This window comes from Myodes glareolus, chromosome 9 (assembly GCF_982192425.1).
Source record: "Myodes glareolus chromosome 9, mMyoGla1.1, whole genome shotgun sequence".
NCBI classification, from domain to species: Eukaryota; Metazoa; Chordata; class Mammalia; order Rodentia; family Cricetidae; genus Myodes; species Myodes glareolus.
In genome coordinates this window covers 78,688,492-78,701,131 of record NC_142034.1, presented here as the reverse complement: position 1 = coordinate 78,701,131, position 12,640 = coordinate 78,688,492, and the positions used below count along the sequence as shown (strand labels likewise).

Genomic DNA, 12,640 nt, shown 5'->3' with positions numbered 1-12,640 from the left:
TCAGGTAAGGGGGAATGGGGACTGAAGAGCAGGGCCACTGTTCAAAGGCTGCCTCTGTAGCGCCGCCTCCTTCAAAGGAGAGTGGTGGTGAGACTTGTCCTGTTCTTTTCACCTTCTGAAAGAGCTTTGTCAGTCCAGAATTTGAGCTGATTGCTTACAAGCCCAGAAACTCCTTGATTGACAGTTGCCCAGGTCCTGGGAAGCTGTTTCCAGCTTAGCCAAATTCAGACGTTTCTCTAGAATTTGTGTGTCCAAACACTGATTAGAGAGCCCCTCTAGCAACTGAAATAGGGACATATGTCTCTCTCAATCTTAGGAAGATCTAGGATTAAGCTACCTGGGATTGAAGTTGTTTCTAATTTTTATTTTTGAAGGGAGTTATTTTCCATTTTTAAAATGTTACTGATGTTAAGAATAGGTCCAACATTGAAAGCATCCAAATAGTGAAGGGTCAATATGCTGCTTTTACCTTTTTAGAAATTGGTACTTTGGAATGCATGGAATGAGGCCTAACTACAGTGTTCTTTGCTTTGTTTTAGTTAACACTTACCTCTGAGTTAGTGAAACTGAAAAAAAAAAGCTTTATTTTTGCTCATTTCTGAAAGCAACAGTTTTATTGGAAAATAGCTTTAGAACAGTGTTCTCGTGGAAGTATTAGGGTTTTGCTATCATAGTAACAACATAGGATACTTCTGTGGGTGTCTTTTATAACCAACACTGTTTTAATGGCTCCCATTGTTTTTTAGCTAAGGAAATGAGGAAATTCTTAAATTGCTGGCCCTTTGCCACCTCTCCTAAACACACAGCGCTCCAGCATTCAGGCCTTGAGCTAAGAACCTTTGAAGGGTTTGCCCACAGGCCTCTAGCAGGAGGAAGGGAAGCAGTGTTGTGGGAGCCTCAGCGCTGCTGACTGCTCTGGTTCTGGTGGAACTGTCACCCTTGAGCGGAAAGCTCTGTAACGAAATGCAAGGTGGGTATTGTTCACTTTCCCAGCTGCATTTGGATGCTTTTAACTGCCCACAGCCATGTAGTTTTCATCCACCAGGATAAACTAAAATAGTGTGAAATCTATTGTTTTGTATAATCTTATATTGCAGACCTGGTTTTGGTTGACTCACTTTTGTTTTTTTTCCGTTGCTGATAAAATTAAGGAGAAGAGGGACACTACTATTTATTCATAAATTGTTGTCAACACAATCATCACTGGAATTTTAGGAAAATTTGTTAATAGTCTTCAAGGGCAGCAGGAGTCATGGGATCTCAAAGAAATAACTTCTAGTCACGCTATAATACATTGGTGCAGTCGGAGGAAGTGTCCAGGATTTAAGAAAACACCCGAGGATTTATATATATAAGTTCTGACATGGATCTGTTTATTGGTATCTTACCTAAGCTACAGTACTTGAAGGAACGAATAAGATTTAAAAGGTCTGAGTAGCAACTTCAAACCTTCCTTATTTAGAAAACAACTTGATGTGGGGGTGGTAGTTCGAGACAGAATTTCTCTGTGTAGTCCTGGTTGTATTGAAACTCATTTTGTAGGCCAGACTGGCCTCAAACTCAGAAATCCGCCTGCTCTGCCTCGCCAGTGCCAGGATTAAGGGCATGAGCCACCACTGCTGGATTTAGAAAACAACTTTTTGATGACTTTTAAAAAACTACATAGCAGATGGAGGAGAGATGCCCCTCGCTGTCTGTGGCAAATGGAAGAGCTGGCCCTTGGCTCATGAGAGTGGAAAAGCTAGGCCCGCCCCTCACCAACTGCGGCACAGTAGAGCAGATCCTGTTGACTGGTGGGGAGAAAGGCACAGGTGAACTGGCCCTGCGGCTGTGAGAGCAGAACAGTCCCGCCCCTTGCTGCTTCCTGCTTCCTGCACACTGTGAGCTAGTCAAGGAGGTGCTGGAGAGCCCGGCCAGGTGAGGTGCATGAGGGAGAGAACAGAATTCCTGTAAACACGAAACTAAATTCTTGTAAAGCACGACTGGTGAGAAAATTGACTTCTTAGTTCCGGGGTCGACTCTAGCGTGTTCAGTTGTCTGTGAGATTTGGTCCAAGCCGTTTCTCCTGGGCTCATACCAGGGCTGATGGAATCTCCCGCCTGTGTTCTTGAAAGTAAAGTCTTCCTAGGATAACTTAGCCTGAAATGCGGCGTCCTTGGGGTGGCCTATGCACAGATCCGCCCTCCGCCCCACCCCATAGAGGCCGCTCATGAGGACATAGCATTAGTATCATGATTAAGTTTCCATGCGTTGCTCAGTTTTGATGCTAATCTTTGTGTATGTATGTGTGTGTGCATTCACACGTGTACACTTTTTTCTCTACAGCACCAATGTGGTTATGAATTATTCAGAGATTGAGTCTAAAGTTCGAGAAGCAACGAATGATGATCCTTGGGGACCTTCTGGGCAGCTCATGGGAGAGATTGCCAAGTAAGTGGTGATTTGACTCAACAGTGCAGGAAGAATCAAAGTGTCTTTACACAGAAAGTGAAGTTTGCTTTCAGTTTTAAACTGTTGAACTACAGTCATACATTCTGCATAATCCATTTTGATCATGGTGTGGAGAGTTTTATTTAGATTCAGTTCCTATTAAAAATTAGCTTTTAAAAATGTGTCAGTCAAGTTTAAGAGATTCACTAAAATTTTCATGGAAATTTTGAAAAATACATATAAATTATTTAAAGTAAAGTCAATGAAGTTTTTCTTTCTTGATAATAATGTGGGGCACCAAGGCCATGAATGAAAAGCTTGCAGCATGGCACAGTGCTTTCTGGCCTTATAGATGTTCTGGATGCTGCACAAAATAAGAGGAGCCGTGTTTTAGGAGGAATGTCATTGAAATTTGATTTAGGTTTATTTTTTAAGCTATTTAGGTAATCTAAAGGGCCTAGAGCAAGCCTGCCACCTACTGTCAAAGCTAACCTACTACAAATGCTTAAGGAAAACTTTCTTGCAGGGCTACTTTTATGTACGAACAGTTCCCAGAACTTATGAACATGCTTTGGTCCCGAATGCTGAAAGACAACAGAAAGAACTGGAGAAGAGTCTATAAGGTACGGGGGGAGCCACAGCCTGAGCGCTGCCAGCGTCCAAGCGGCTGCTGTCCACTAAGTCCAGACTTCCCCAGACACACGAGAGTGGCTGTGCCTGCTTTGTTTGTCACGAGCAGCTCTTCATACTACAGAGGGTTTGCACACTTAGTGTGTTCTTTTAAATATTGAAGATTTTTATTATCTCTTCATTTTTTCCTCTACTAAATTATTTGGATATTTCTGACACCTGAATCTGTAGTCATATGCATGTTTACTACGTGAGCATTTGATATTAAAAACGAGTCTCATGTTTGTCACTTCTGTGTAAACTTTGTTTAATTTATAACTGTGTTGTAATGGTGCTCAGTACAGCAAAGGACACTAATTGGTACTGTGAAATGTGTAGGCTTCCTGACACTTCCATTGTGCAAGCACTTTCTGTCCAGTTCATTTCATTTCACTTCGATTTCTGTATTTCTAGAACAAGGTGATGGGCTTTCTTTTTCATCATGCTTTCCTGCTCCTCAAATTTTATTTCCAGTGCACGCTGTGTGCCAGATAGGATTTATATTAACATGCTGCATGCCAAAGCAGTGCGCGCATTGGAAACTTCAGATATTTTGGCTCTCAGGATTCAAAACCTGTTTCAGCGGGAGGTTTTTGTTGCTGTAGATGTGTGAGTACTGTACATGAGTGTTGAATGTGTGTGGAGGCCAGAGCTCTGCCTCGTGTCTTCCTCAGGCATTCCACGTTAGCTTCTGAGCCGGGACTCACTGACCTCAGAGCTTTCTGACTCAGCTAGTGCAGCCAGCTTGCCATAGGACCCTGTTTCCTGAACACTAGGATCACAGGTGGCAGCCAGGCCTGCCCCGCTATTTACCTGGGTGATAGGGAAGCCAAATTTCCTGTTTCCATGTTGGCATGGTTTTGTATCATGAAACCTCCCCAGCTATCACTCCCCATTCTATGAATTCTTTGGAGGGGTCCGGAGTCGACAAAGTCTCTCTGTGTAATCCTGGTTGATCTTGAACTCATAGAAATCTGACTGCTTCTACCTCCCAAGTAGGATTAAAATTGTGTGCCGTCACGTCCAACAAATTCTGTTTTTTATGGTATTTTTTTCTAAGATATTCTCTGGTATTTCTATAAATTGTATAAATTGCTCTATAATGAGGGCTTTTAAATATTGTTGAACTTCTTTTTCAATCTGAGTATGGTGACACAGGGCTGTACCCTCAGCACTTAGGAGACTGAGGAAGGAGGATTATTGTGAGCTAGAGGCCATCCAGGACTGCATGATAAGACCCTGTCTCAAAACCAACCCCCAAAACTGAGTAGTAAAATGTAAGTTTGTATTCTTGGTTTTACCATCCTGCAGAGACCCTCAGACATCGAATGTTTGTGAAATGAAGGTTCACGTGAGCAAGAGAAGAGTGTTGCTACTGTGTTCATAAGACTGCAAGAGCCAGTCTGCCTAGTTCAGCAGAGAAGTCGCACCCCTTGGCATCCTTGAAGCTGACATTTCAGCAAAGTGCTCTCAAATTCTCGATTTTTCTTTTGTGGGCTTTTTGGTTTTGAAACCTCATTAGCATCAGAATGAGATTTTATCTGAGGACAATGGTGCAGGGTCCTGTAGAGACAGAAGGATCTCCCCAAGTCCCTAATATTTGACCTCTGTAATGCCCACAGTGAAAGCTGGGCCAATCCCCCAAATCCCCAGGTTCCTTTAAATCACACGCTTAGTGTTGAATGTCAGAATTACTGGGTGTTTTTTTTTTCTTAAATCTTGATTTAAAGTGGCCATTGACTAGGTAGTTTGTAATTATTAACTAGTTATCAGAGGGACTTCAGGTTGAAGTTCAAACTATTTTGGTCAAACAGTAATGAAAGGGCATACTCCTTACCACTAACATTAAGTTTTTCCATCTAGTAATACTGGATTTTGTGTTTGTAGCTGTGTACCAGAGCCCTTCTAGAGCTTATTCCGTTAAGTCATTTGATGCTTTATATTTCCACAGTCGTTGCTGCTCCTTGCTTACCTCATAAGAAATGGATCGGAGCGAGTTGTTACAAGCGCCAGAGAGCACATTTATGATTTGCGATCCCTGGAAAATTACCACTTTGTAGGTGAGCAATAGAAAACCCTCATAAGCAAATTAAAACAGTAGTTGGAGTTGTCAGTCATCTGAACCAGCTTGGAAGCTTCTCTGCTCTAATTAGCATGTGACTCTTGCTGGTTATGTGACGAGTGCAGAATCCAAGGCATGGGGCCCTAGAGTATTAATTAGTGAAGACAGGAGCTTGCAGAAAGGACTGGCTAATAACAACAGAACCAACACAACATGAGTGTTGGGGTTTATATTAAAATATGCACTGGAGACTGGTCCCCTGTGGTGTCCATAAAGGAATAGCTTTAATCATGTGGGAAGAGAAGGTTAGAGCTCCAAAACACACACATCTGTTTGAAGTGGCCCCTCCCACCAGATAGTGTTTACTGGGCTCGACAGCGGGACCAGAGTGTTCTGAATGTGAAAGCGGCAGAGGGCGGCTAGCGTTTCATTTTGTAGCCTGCTTCACTTGTAATGACTGTAAAATGTCAGGGTTTAGCTACACTGAGTCCTAGTTAGTGTTCCCAAACTTGGGGAAATCAAGATACTTGGTACTTTTGGACCGTCAGAATGTTAAAAGTGAGTAGTTCCTTCCTTTTATACTCGTTAAAATATGATAGAAAACACTTTCAGCTGTGTGCATTCCACATGTCACATTTGTAATTCTTTCAGTAGATCACAGGTTGATCTTGTCTAGTTGTGATCTAGGTCATCAAGTCAGATTAGAATTTAATGCCGTAATCTGCCTCCTTAAAAAATTTGAAGTTATTTTTGTTGCTGTTTTCATTTCAATTCTGTTCTGAAACGGTTAGTACACACTAAGAGAGTTCTTAAAGTTTGCTTTCTTCTTTACTGTCCTCAAGATGAACACGGCAAGGATCAAGGTATAAACATTCGACAGAAAGTAAAGGAGCTAGTTGAATTTGCACAGGATGATGACAGGCTTCGAGAAGAGCGAAAGAAAGCAAAGAAGAACAAAGACAAGTATGTTGGAGTCTCCTCAGACAGCGTTGGTGGATTCAGATACAGTGAGTATCAGAGCCAGGCCATGGCCACCCAGGCTTCCACTTACTTAGCCTTGGATGTCTTTTAAATCATTGAAATAAAAAAAAATTTAAAGAAAAAAATACTTTTTTCCCCCCAGGAATACACAGAATTCTAAAATATATGTAATATTTTGACTCCTGTTTGCCTAGATCTTGGGAATCTTTCTATTTTTTATTGTGAATCCAAAAAACAGGGTTTTGCTGATTGTGGCTAGTTAGATAAGTGCAAACATTTTGAGTTAATCAGAGAACAAGGAGGCACACACCCTCCTCTTACGATTAGCCTTCTTACAGAAGGGAAGCTCCTCTAATAGTTTCCAGCAAGCCAGTTTAATCATGAGATTGGTCTTTCTAGTTCAAAAACTTTTTAGCTGTGGTTCCAAACATGTTTGTTTCCGTAAGTCCATGAAATCTCAGTTCCCTTCCCTTAATTACACAATGTCTAACCCAGGAAAAGATGGCCGACTATATTGCCAGCTCTTGGGTGTCTGCTGTTGCTTTCTTTGTTGTTCATAGTACGGCGAAGAGCAGTTGGAATCCAGCTGTGGTAGTTCACACCGGCAGTCCTAGCACTTGGGAGGTTAAAGCAGGACAGTAAGTTTGAGGCTGGTCCTGGCCACACAGAAGACGCAGTTTCTGTGTCTGTCCTCCTCTTCCTCACAGAAGACAGCTTGAACATTTGTGTCTACTGTCTATTCTTAATGTGAAAATAGTGCACTGAGTGCTGAAACACACACAAGTTCTTCTGGATAGCATGTCTCGTGGGCCTGTCCTGTCCACATGCAGGCCAGTGTGTATGTAGTCTTAGCATTCACCCCGTGAGGCTCTCCAGCTCCTGCGCCTGTTTCTGACTTTGCTTACAGTTCGATTCTGTTGAGGTTGTGGATATCGGTAAAAGGAAATTTCTTATTGCTGGTGTTGGTGGACACTAGATGCAGGCAGATCTCTGTGAGTTCAAAGTGAGCCTGGTTGACATATGGTGTTCTAAACCAGCCAGGGATACATAGTGAATCTTGTCTTAAAAAAAAAAAATTAAAAATTATCATTTTGTGATTTTCTGGATAATATCTTCACTCTTCTGTTCCTTTGCTTAGCTGCTTCCAGAGGGAAAATGCTGCCTTTAGTTAGTATTGAAAGTTGTTTCTAACAGCAGAAAACCAGTCTTTTTTTTTTTTTTATCTCATACATCACATAAAAAGCCAGGTCTTCAGCTGGGAGGTGGTGGCACATCCCTTTAATACCAGCACTTGAGAGGCAGAGGCAGGTGAATCTTTGTGAGGTTGAGGCCAGCCTGGTCTACAAGCGCTAGTTCCAAGACAAGCTTCAAAGCTACAGAGAAAACTTTTCTTCAAAAAAGAAAGGAAGGAAGGAAGGAAGGAAGGAAGAAAGAAAGAAAGGAAGAAAGAAAGGAAAAACAAAACACCAGGCCTTGAATTGATTGAATGTATGTCTCTTCTAGTAAACACTTAAGTCTTGGAGTGGCTTCTCTGAGAGCGTATAAAGTCTTTGGGTTTGTCCAAGTCTTTTTGTTCTTGACTTTTTCTGCACCACTAAATTGCCGCTGGCAACTTTCCTTCCATGTGCATGCTTCCCGTTTTGTTACCAGTGTGTAATTGCAGCTGGTGAGTTCAGAAAGTTGAGTGAGTTTGTAGACAAGATCATAGTGGGCTGGTTCAGCGTCTGTGTTGCAGTGCAGCGGAATAGCCTGTGTTTGCATTAACAGTCTTTGGTTTTTATTAATGGTTTTTGGATTTCTCAACAGCTTTAGGTGTTTTGTGTGGTTTTACTTCCATCATCCATTCATTCATTTATTCATTCTGCAGCATTTGGGTTTGAACCCTGGGCTTCATGAGACCTGGGCCTTCTCTCGGGCCTGTGTTCCAAGCTCCTACTACACATATTTTAAAATCGTTAAACCCGCACTGTAAAATTTAACCTTGAGGTTCCAGCAGGCAGTCCAGCAGATTATGTTTAGGAACTTTCCCAAAGGACGCCTATGCCATCCCACCCTGTAACAAGGGTTCCGAGTAGAAGTCCCTTTTGCTGTCCTTTTTGTTCTCGGCGCCCCCACCCTGCCTCCGTTGATATCATTTATCTTTCCTTAAACTCATGTGATCTCACTAGATCCCAGATTTGCTTTTTAAGTTAAGTTTGGAGATGGAAATGAGTGGTTTCTGTTTGTGTCCATAACCCCCCTGCTCACTGGGCTCCAGAGAAGCGCCAGTGCGGATCGCGGTGCTTGCCTTCCGTCACTGGTCTCTCCCTCCAGAGTTCTCCGGGTGCTCAGAGCTGCTGGACACACTTGGAGTTCTAAAGTCAAGGTTTGGAAAGTTAGAATTCTTTTTATGAAAATTACAGATTTCTTTCCCAGGCCTTAAAATCCGTTCAGTTACAGTGTTTCTAGTTTGGTACCAAAGAATGGGATTCTTTCAGCTGATTGGGCTGCAGAAATCAGTCTTGAGTTCCATTAGGGGAAACAGTGTTTTTGGAGGAGGTCGGTTGGTTGCTCAGTCAGGTAAGACAGCCTATCTGTCTGTCCATTCTTCCTCTTTCATCTGTTTCTAAGAAGGTATCTCACTGTGTTGTATTTTACTAGATGGCCTTAAAGTCTTGATCTCAAATGCTCACTCCCTTCAGTCTGGAGCTGTCTGGAGTACAGCCTCCATGTCTTTAGTTTGTGCTGCGTGTGTGTGCTCACTCTCCAGCCTAGCACTCCGCTTCTGTCTCCTGGATGTCGGGACTGTAGGTGTGTGCCACGGCACCTAGCTTTACTTCCTGTTATTGTAAGATATTGTTGTTGGCTCAGATTTTTCTAAAACTGAAGCACCATTGAGACAAAAATAAAATAGGATTCATTAAATGACTTTTGAAAACTTGAAAGATTTCCCTCCGACTTATGTTTGTGGAGTGTGTTTTGTGTTTCCACTCCTCCACAGCAGGGTTCAGGGGTTCACGACGGCTGCCCGCCATCAGGGCCGTGACGTTCTCACGAAGAAATGCTTTTGAATCTGCATTCCTGACACAGTGATTGGCATGTGCTGCACCCTGCCATGCAAAGCTTGTGTGGTACTGTGCAAGATTTCTGTTTTCTCTTAAAAATAATGTTTTATGAGAAAGTCTTCAGAAGGAAGGACTGTGGGACCTTCCAAATTCAATATCCTTAGTTGTTTCTTTCTTCATTGTTCACACAGATGAAAGATACGATCCTGAACCCAAGTCCAAATGGGATGAAGAGTGGGATAAAAACAAGAGCGCTTTTCCATTCAGTGATAAGTTAGGTGAGCTGAGCGATAAGATCGGAAGCACAATCGATGACACCATCAGCAAGTTCCGGAGGAAAGACCGGGAGGACTCTCCGGAACGCTGCAGGTGTGCCGCCTTCCCCGCCACTCACTGGAGGGCTGCGGGCTTATGCAGCTGTTTAAACCAAACAGCTTTTGTCTGATTTCAAGGTGTTAATATTATCTGAAGTTAAGCTTTTGGTTTTTAACAGACTTTGTTAGATGAGTCTTTTTTTTTTTCCTTCCTTCCTTCCTTCTTTCCTTCCTTCCTTCCTTCCTTCCTTCCTTCCTTCCTTCCTTCCTTCCTTCCTTCTTTTCTTTCTCTCTCCCCACCCCCAGCAGGGTTTCTCTATGTAGCTTTGGTGGCTGTCCTAGAACTTGCTTTGTAGACCAGGCTGGCCTCAAACTCACAGCCATCTGCCTGTCTCTGCCTCCCAAGTGCTGGAATTACAGGCATGCGCCACCACCGCCCCGCTTAGAGGACACTTGAAATTTGGTTATAAAGAACAGAAGAGTGGCTACATACCCCTCTCCTTCCTGAAGTTTCAAGATAATTGTGTTAATTTGATATATTTGTTAATTGAGAAACCAGTATGGATGTGCAGTGTGGCGAATGTGCGAATTTCTCCAGTCACATCTCATAGAGGAATGTCAGCTCCTGGAAATGCCTCATGTCAAACACTGGGAACCGTTCACGATGCTGCTAAGCATTCCACACAGAAACCGCGTCTCTGAACACTGGGTCAGATAGAGTGCTGTTAGCGTGTTCACACTTCTTCCGTACTGTCCACACCTGTCTGTTTCTTAGCGATCTGGTCCTGTCTTCTGCATTTTTCTTTAGGCATTTTAGTCTTGCCCTGAAGTTTTTTATCCATGATAAAATTTTTATTCATAATTTTACATTTGGACAACATATGGTTCCATGATCTAAAATAATGTTGGAGAAATAATCCTTACATACTAAGTTTTAGAGAAAGTTAAGGGCTGAAATTGAACTACCTGAGATAACTGCATTACCATCCCATGCCCACATGAGCACAAGAATCCTGTGCAGTTGGCTTCTAGAGTTGTAATACAGGCCTATATTTATAAACATTATTTTTCTGATGTAGGTGATTGAACTTACATCAAACAATAGAAGTAAAACCTGAGGCCCATCAGACTGTGGGCCGCTGTAAAATGAGGGGGTTTTTGTTTTGTTTTTGTTTGCTTTTTTTTTGTCGTTGTTCATTTGTTGTTTGCTTTTTTTTTTTTAAACTAAATACCATCTCTTTTCCTACCCATAAATTAATAGTAGTTTGGTTTTAGGGTGTCATGGAAATGAAGTTCAAATAAAACCAAATCTGATTTTGAAATAGGTTGTTAAGGACTCTAAAAATGAGTACTTTAGTGTATTTTCAGTGTCATCCAGAGTCATTACATCTCTAGAATGCCCTTTTCAGGATTGTAGGAACATGGTCTTTGAAGGGACAGAGCTTATGTCAGTAGTAGGAGCATATCTTCTTTCTCCCAGAGATCTGTGTGTTTGAATTCTAGCACTGAGCTTTGAGAATCAGTGTCTGAGCACTCTCCTCTCTCCCCTTCCTCAAAAGTGTTTGGTCTGACCTGAAAAATATAGAAGTTGTATGTTATATTTTGTAATTAAGTAATAAGGTAATGGTGTGTATTCAGGTTCTCATGGCACTCTTCTTCCTCCCTCCTGCTTGCACCCAGACAAAAAAATTCAATGGCTTTGATAGTAGAGTAGACGCTTCACTGCCAACCTATGAGAATCCTGGTTTCCTGCGCTCTAGGGGTTTTGATTAGTTGACTTGCAGTGTTAACATGATTAAGATAGTTGTCTCAGTAATATTTTAAATATGGCCAAGTTTCTACAAAGCATAGCTGACAGGTAGTGTGTGATGTGACAGAGGAGCGAAATGCAGCAGTTACAAAAGACCTGGCTTTGTGTTTGTATTCATTCTCAGGTGACAGTTGATAGGGCCGACCATCAAAGTTTTACTGTCTGGTGTTTCCTTCCCTCCGAGGCAGTCTCTGGTAGCTCAAGCTGACTTCAAACTCATTGTACAGCCAGCGATGGCCTTGAGCTCCTGACTTTCCTCCCAGATGTTGAGGTTACAAGGCTGCACCCCATACCTCACCTTAGCCAGTCTTTCTTATGTCCCTAGATTAATGCATGAGAATTGCTAACACACTGAGTTCTTAAATAGAGTTGGGAAAAGCCTGTGTGGCGTCACAGCCTCAGACCCCAGCTTGGGAGTTAGAAGCAGGAAGATCAAGAGGTCATCTTTGCCTATATGGTAAGGTAGAGACCATCTAAGACTACATGGCAATGTCTTTTCAGAAAGTTGGTAATAATGTTTAAAAGAAGACAAATGAAATTGTAGGCATTTGCACAGTATTTATCTACTAGTTAAGTCTTACATCTGTAACAAACACTAAGGTAGTTTAGACATTCTTTTGCTCAGGCACATTTTTGAAAATCACTTCCTCCCTTTGTAGGGGTGTTTTAGACTTAACTAGGAAATTGTGCGCATTCCCTCCTCCCCTCCCTAATACATACACATTATTATTCAACAGCCTAAATAACATTGTGTTGATCCTGTCAAACAGTCAGAGTGTGGAATTTTGGAATTAGTGCATTTGATTCTTTCACTCAAACCACTAAGGACTCCATCTTACAATATTCCCAAGTCTTATTATGTTGTTTCGTTTTTAATCTTTTAGTGACAGCGATGAAGAAAAGAAAGCAAGGAGAGGCAGATCTCCCAAAGGTGAATTCAAAGACGAAGAGGAAACAGTGACAACGAAGCATATCCATATCACACAGGCCACGGAGACCACCACCACCCGGCACAAGCGCACAGCTAACCCTTCCAAAACCATTGATCTCGGGGCAGCAGCACATTACACAGGGGACAAAGCCAGCCCGGATCAGAACGCTTCAACCCACACACCTCAGTCTTCAGCGAAGGTGTGGACAACATGGATCTACACAGCATGTTTGCCTTATTCTCGTAAACTGCTTTCAGAATTCCTGCCTTAGTAAGCTGGGGCCTTTCAATCAATCATATTATTTGCTCATCTGGCATGCCCTATTCAGTCATTAATAACAAGAGATCTCTTTGGGAGAAGAAACTGTCCCAGTGCCGAATGACTTTTCCTGTAAGGTA

At 42.3% G+C, this 12,640-nt stretch overlaps 1 protein-coding gene across 3 annotated transcripts in view; it reads left to right on the top strand.

The window, feature by feature from the left end:
* Window positions 1–12,640, top strand: part of Clint1 (clathrin interactor 1) — a 55,820-nt gene that overhangs the window by 28,129 nt on the left and 15,051 nt on the right. For 2 of the 3 annotated variants that reach the window (XM_085694871.2, XM_085694872.2), the window contains exons 2-7: window positions 2,326–2,430; window positions 2,957–3,053; window positions 5,051–5,159; window positions 6,004–6,168; window positions 9,378–9,555; window positions 12,195–12,441. In XM_085694871.2, coding sequence (XP_085550997.2) covers window positions 2,326–2,430; window positions 2,957–3,053; window positions 5,051–5,159; window positions 6,004–6,168; window positions 9,378–9,555; window positions 12,195–12,441 — 901 coding nt within the window. Of the gene's footprint in view, window positions 1–951; window positions 971–2,325; window positions 2,431–2,956; window positions 3,054–5,050; window positions 5,160–6,003; window positions 6,169–9,377; window positions 9,556–12,194; window positions 12,442–12,640 lie in introns of those variants that run through there. The other variant, XM_048435953.3, reaches the window with a different exon arrangement.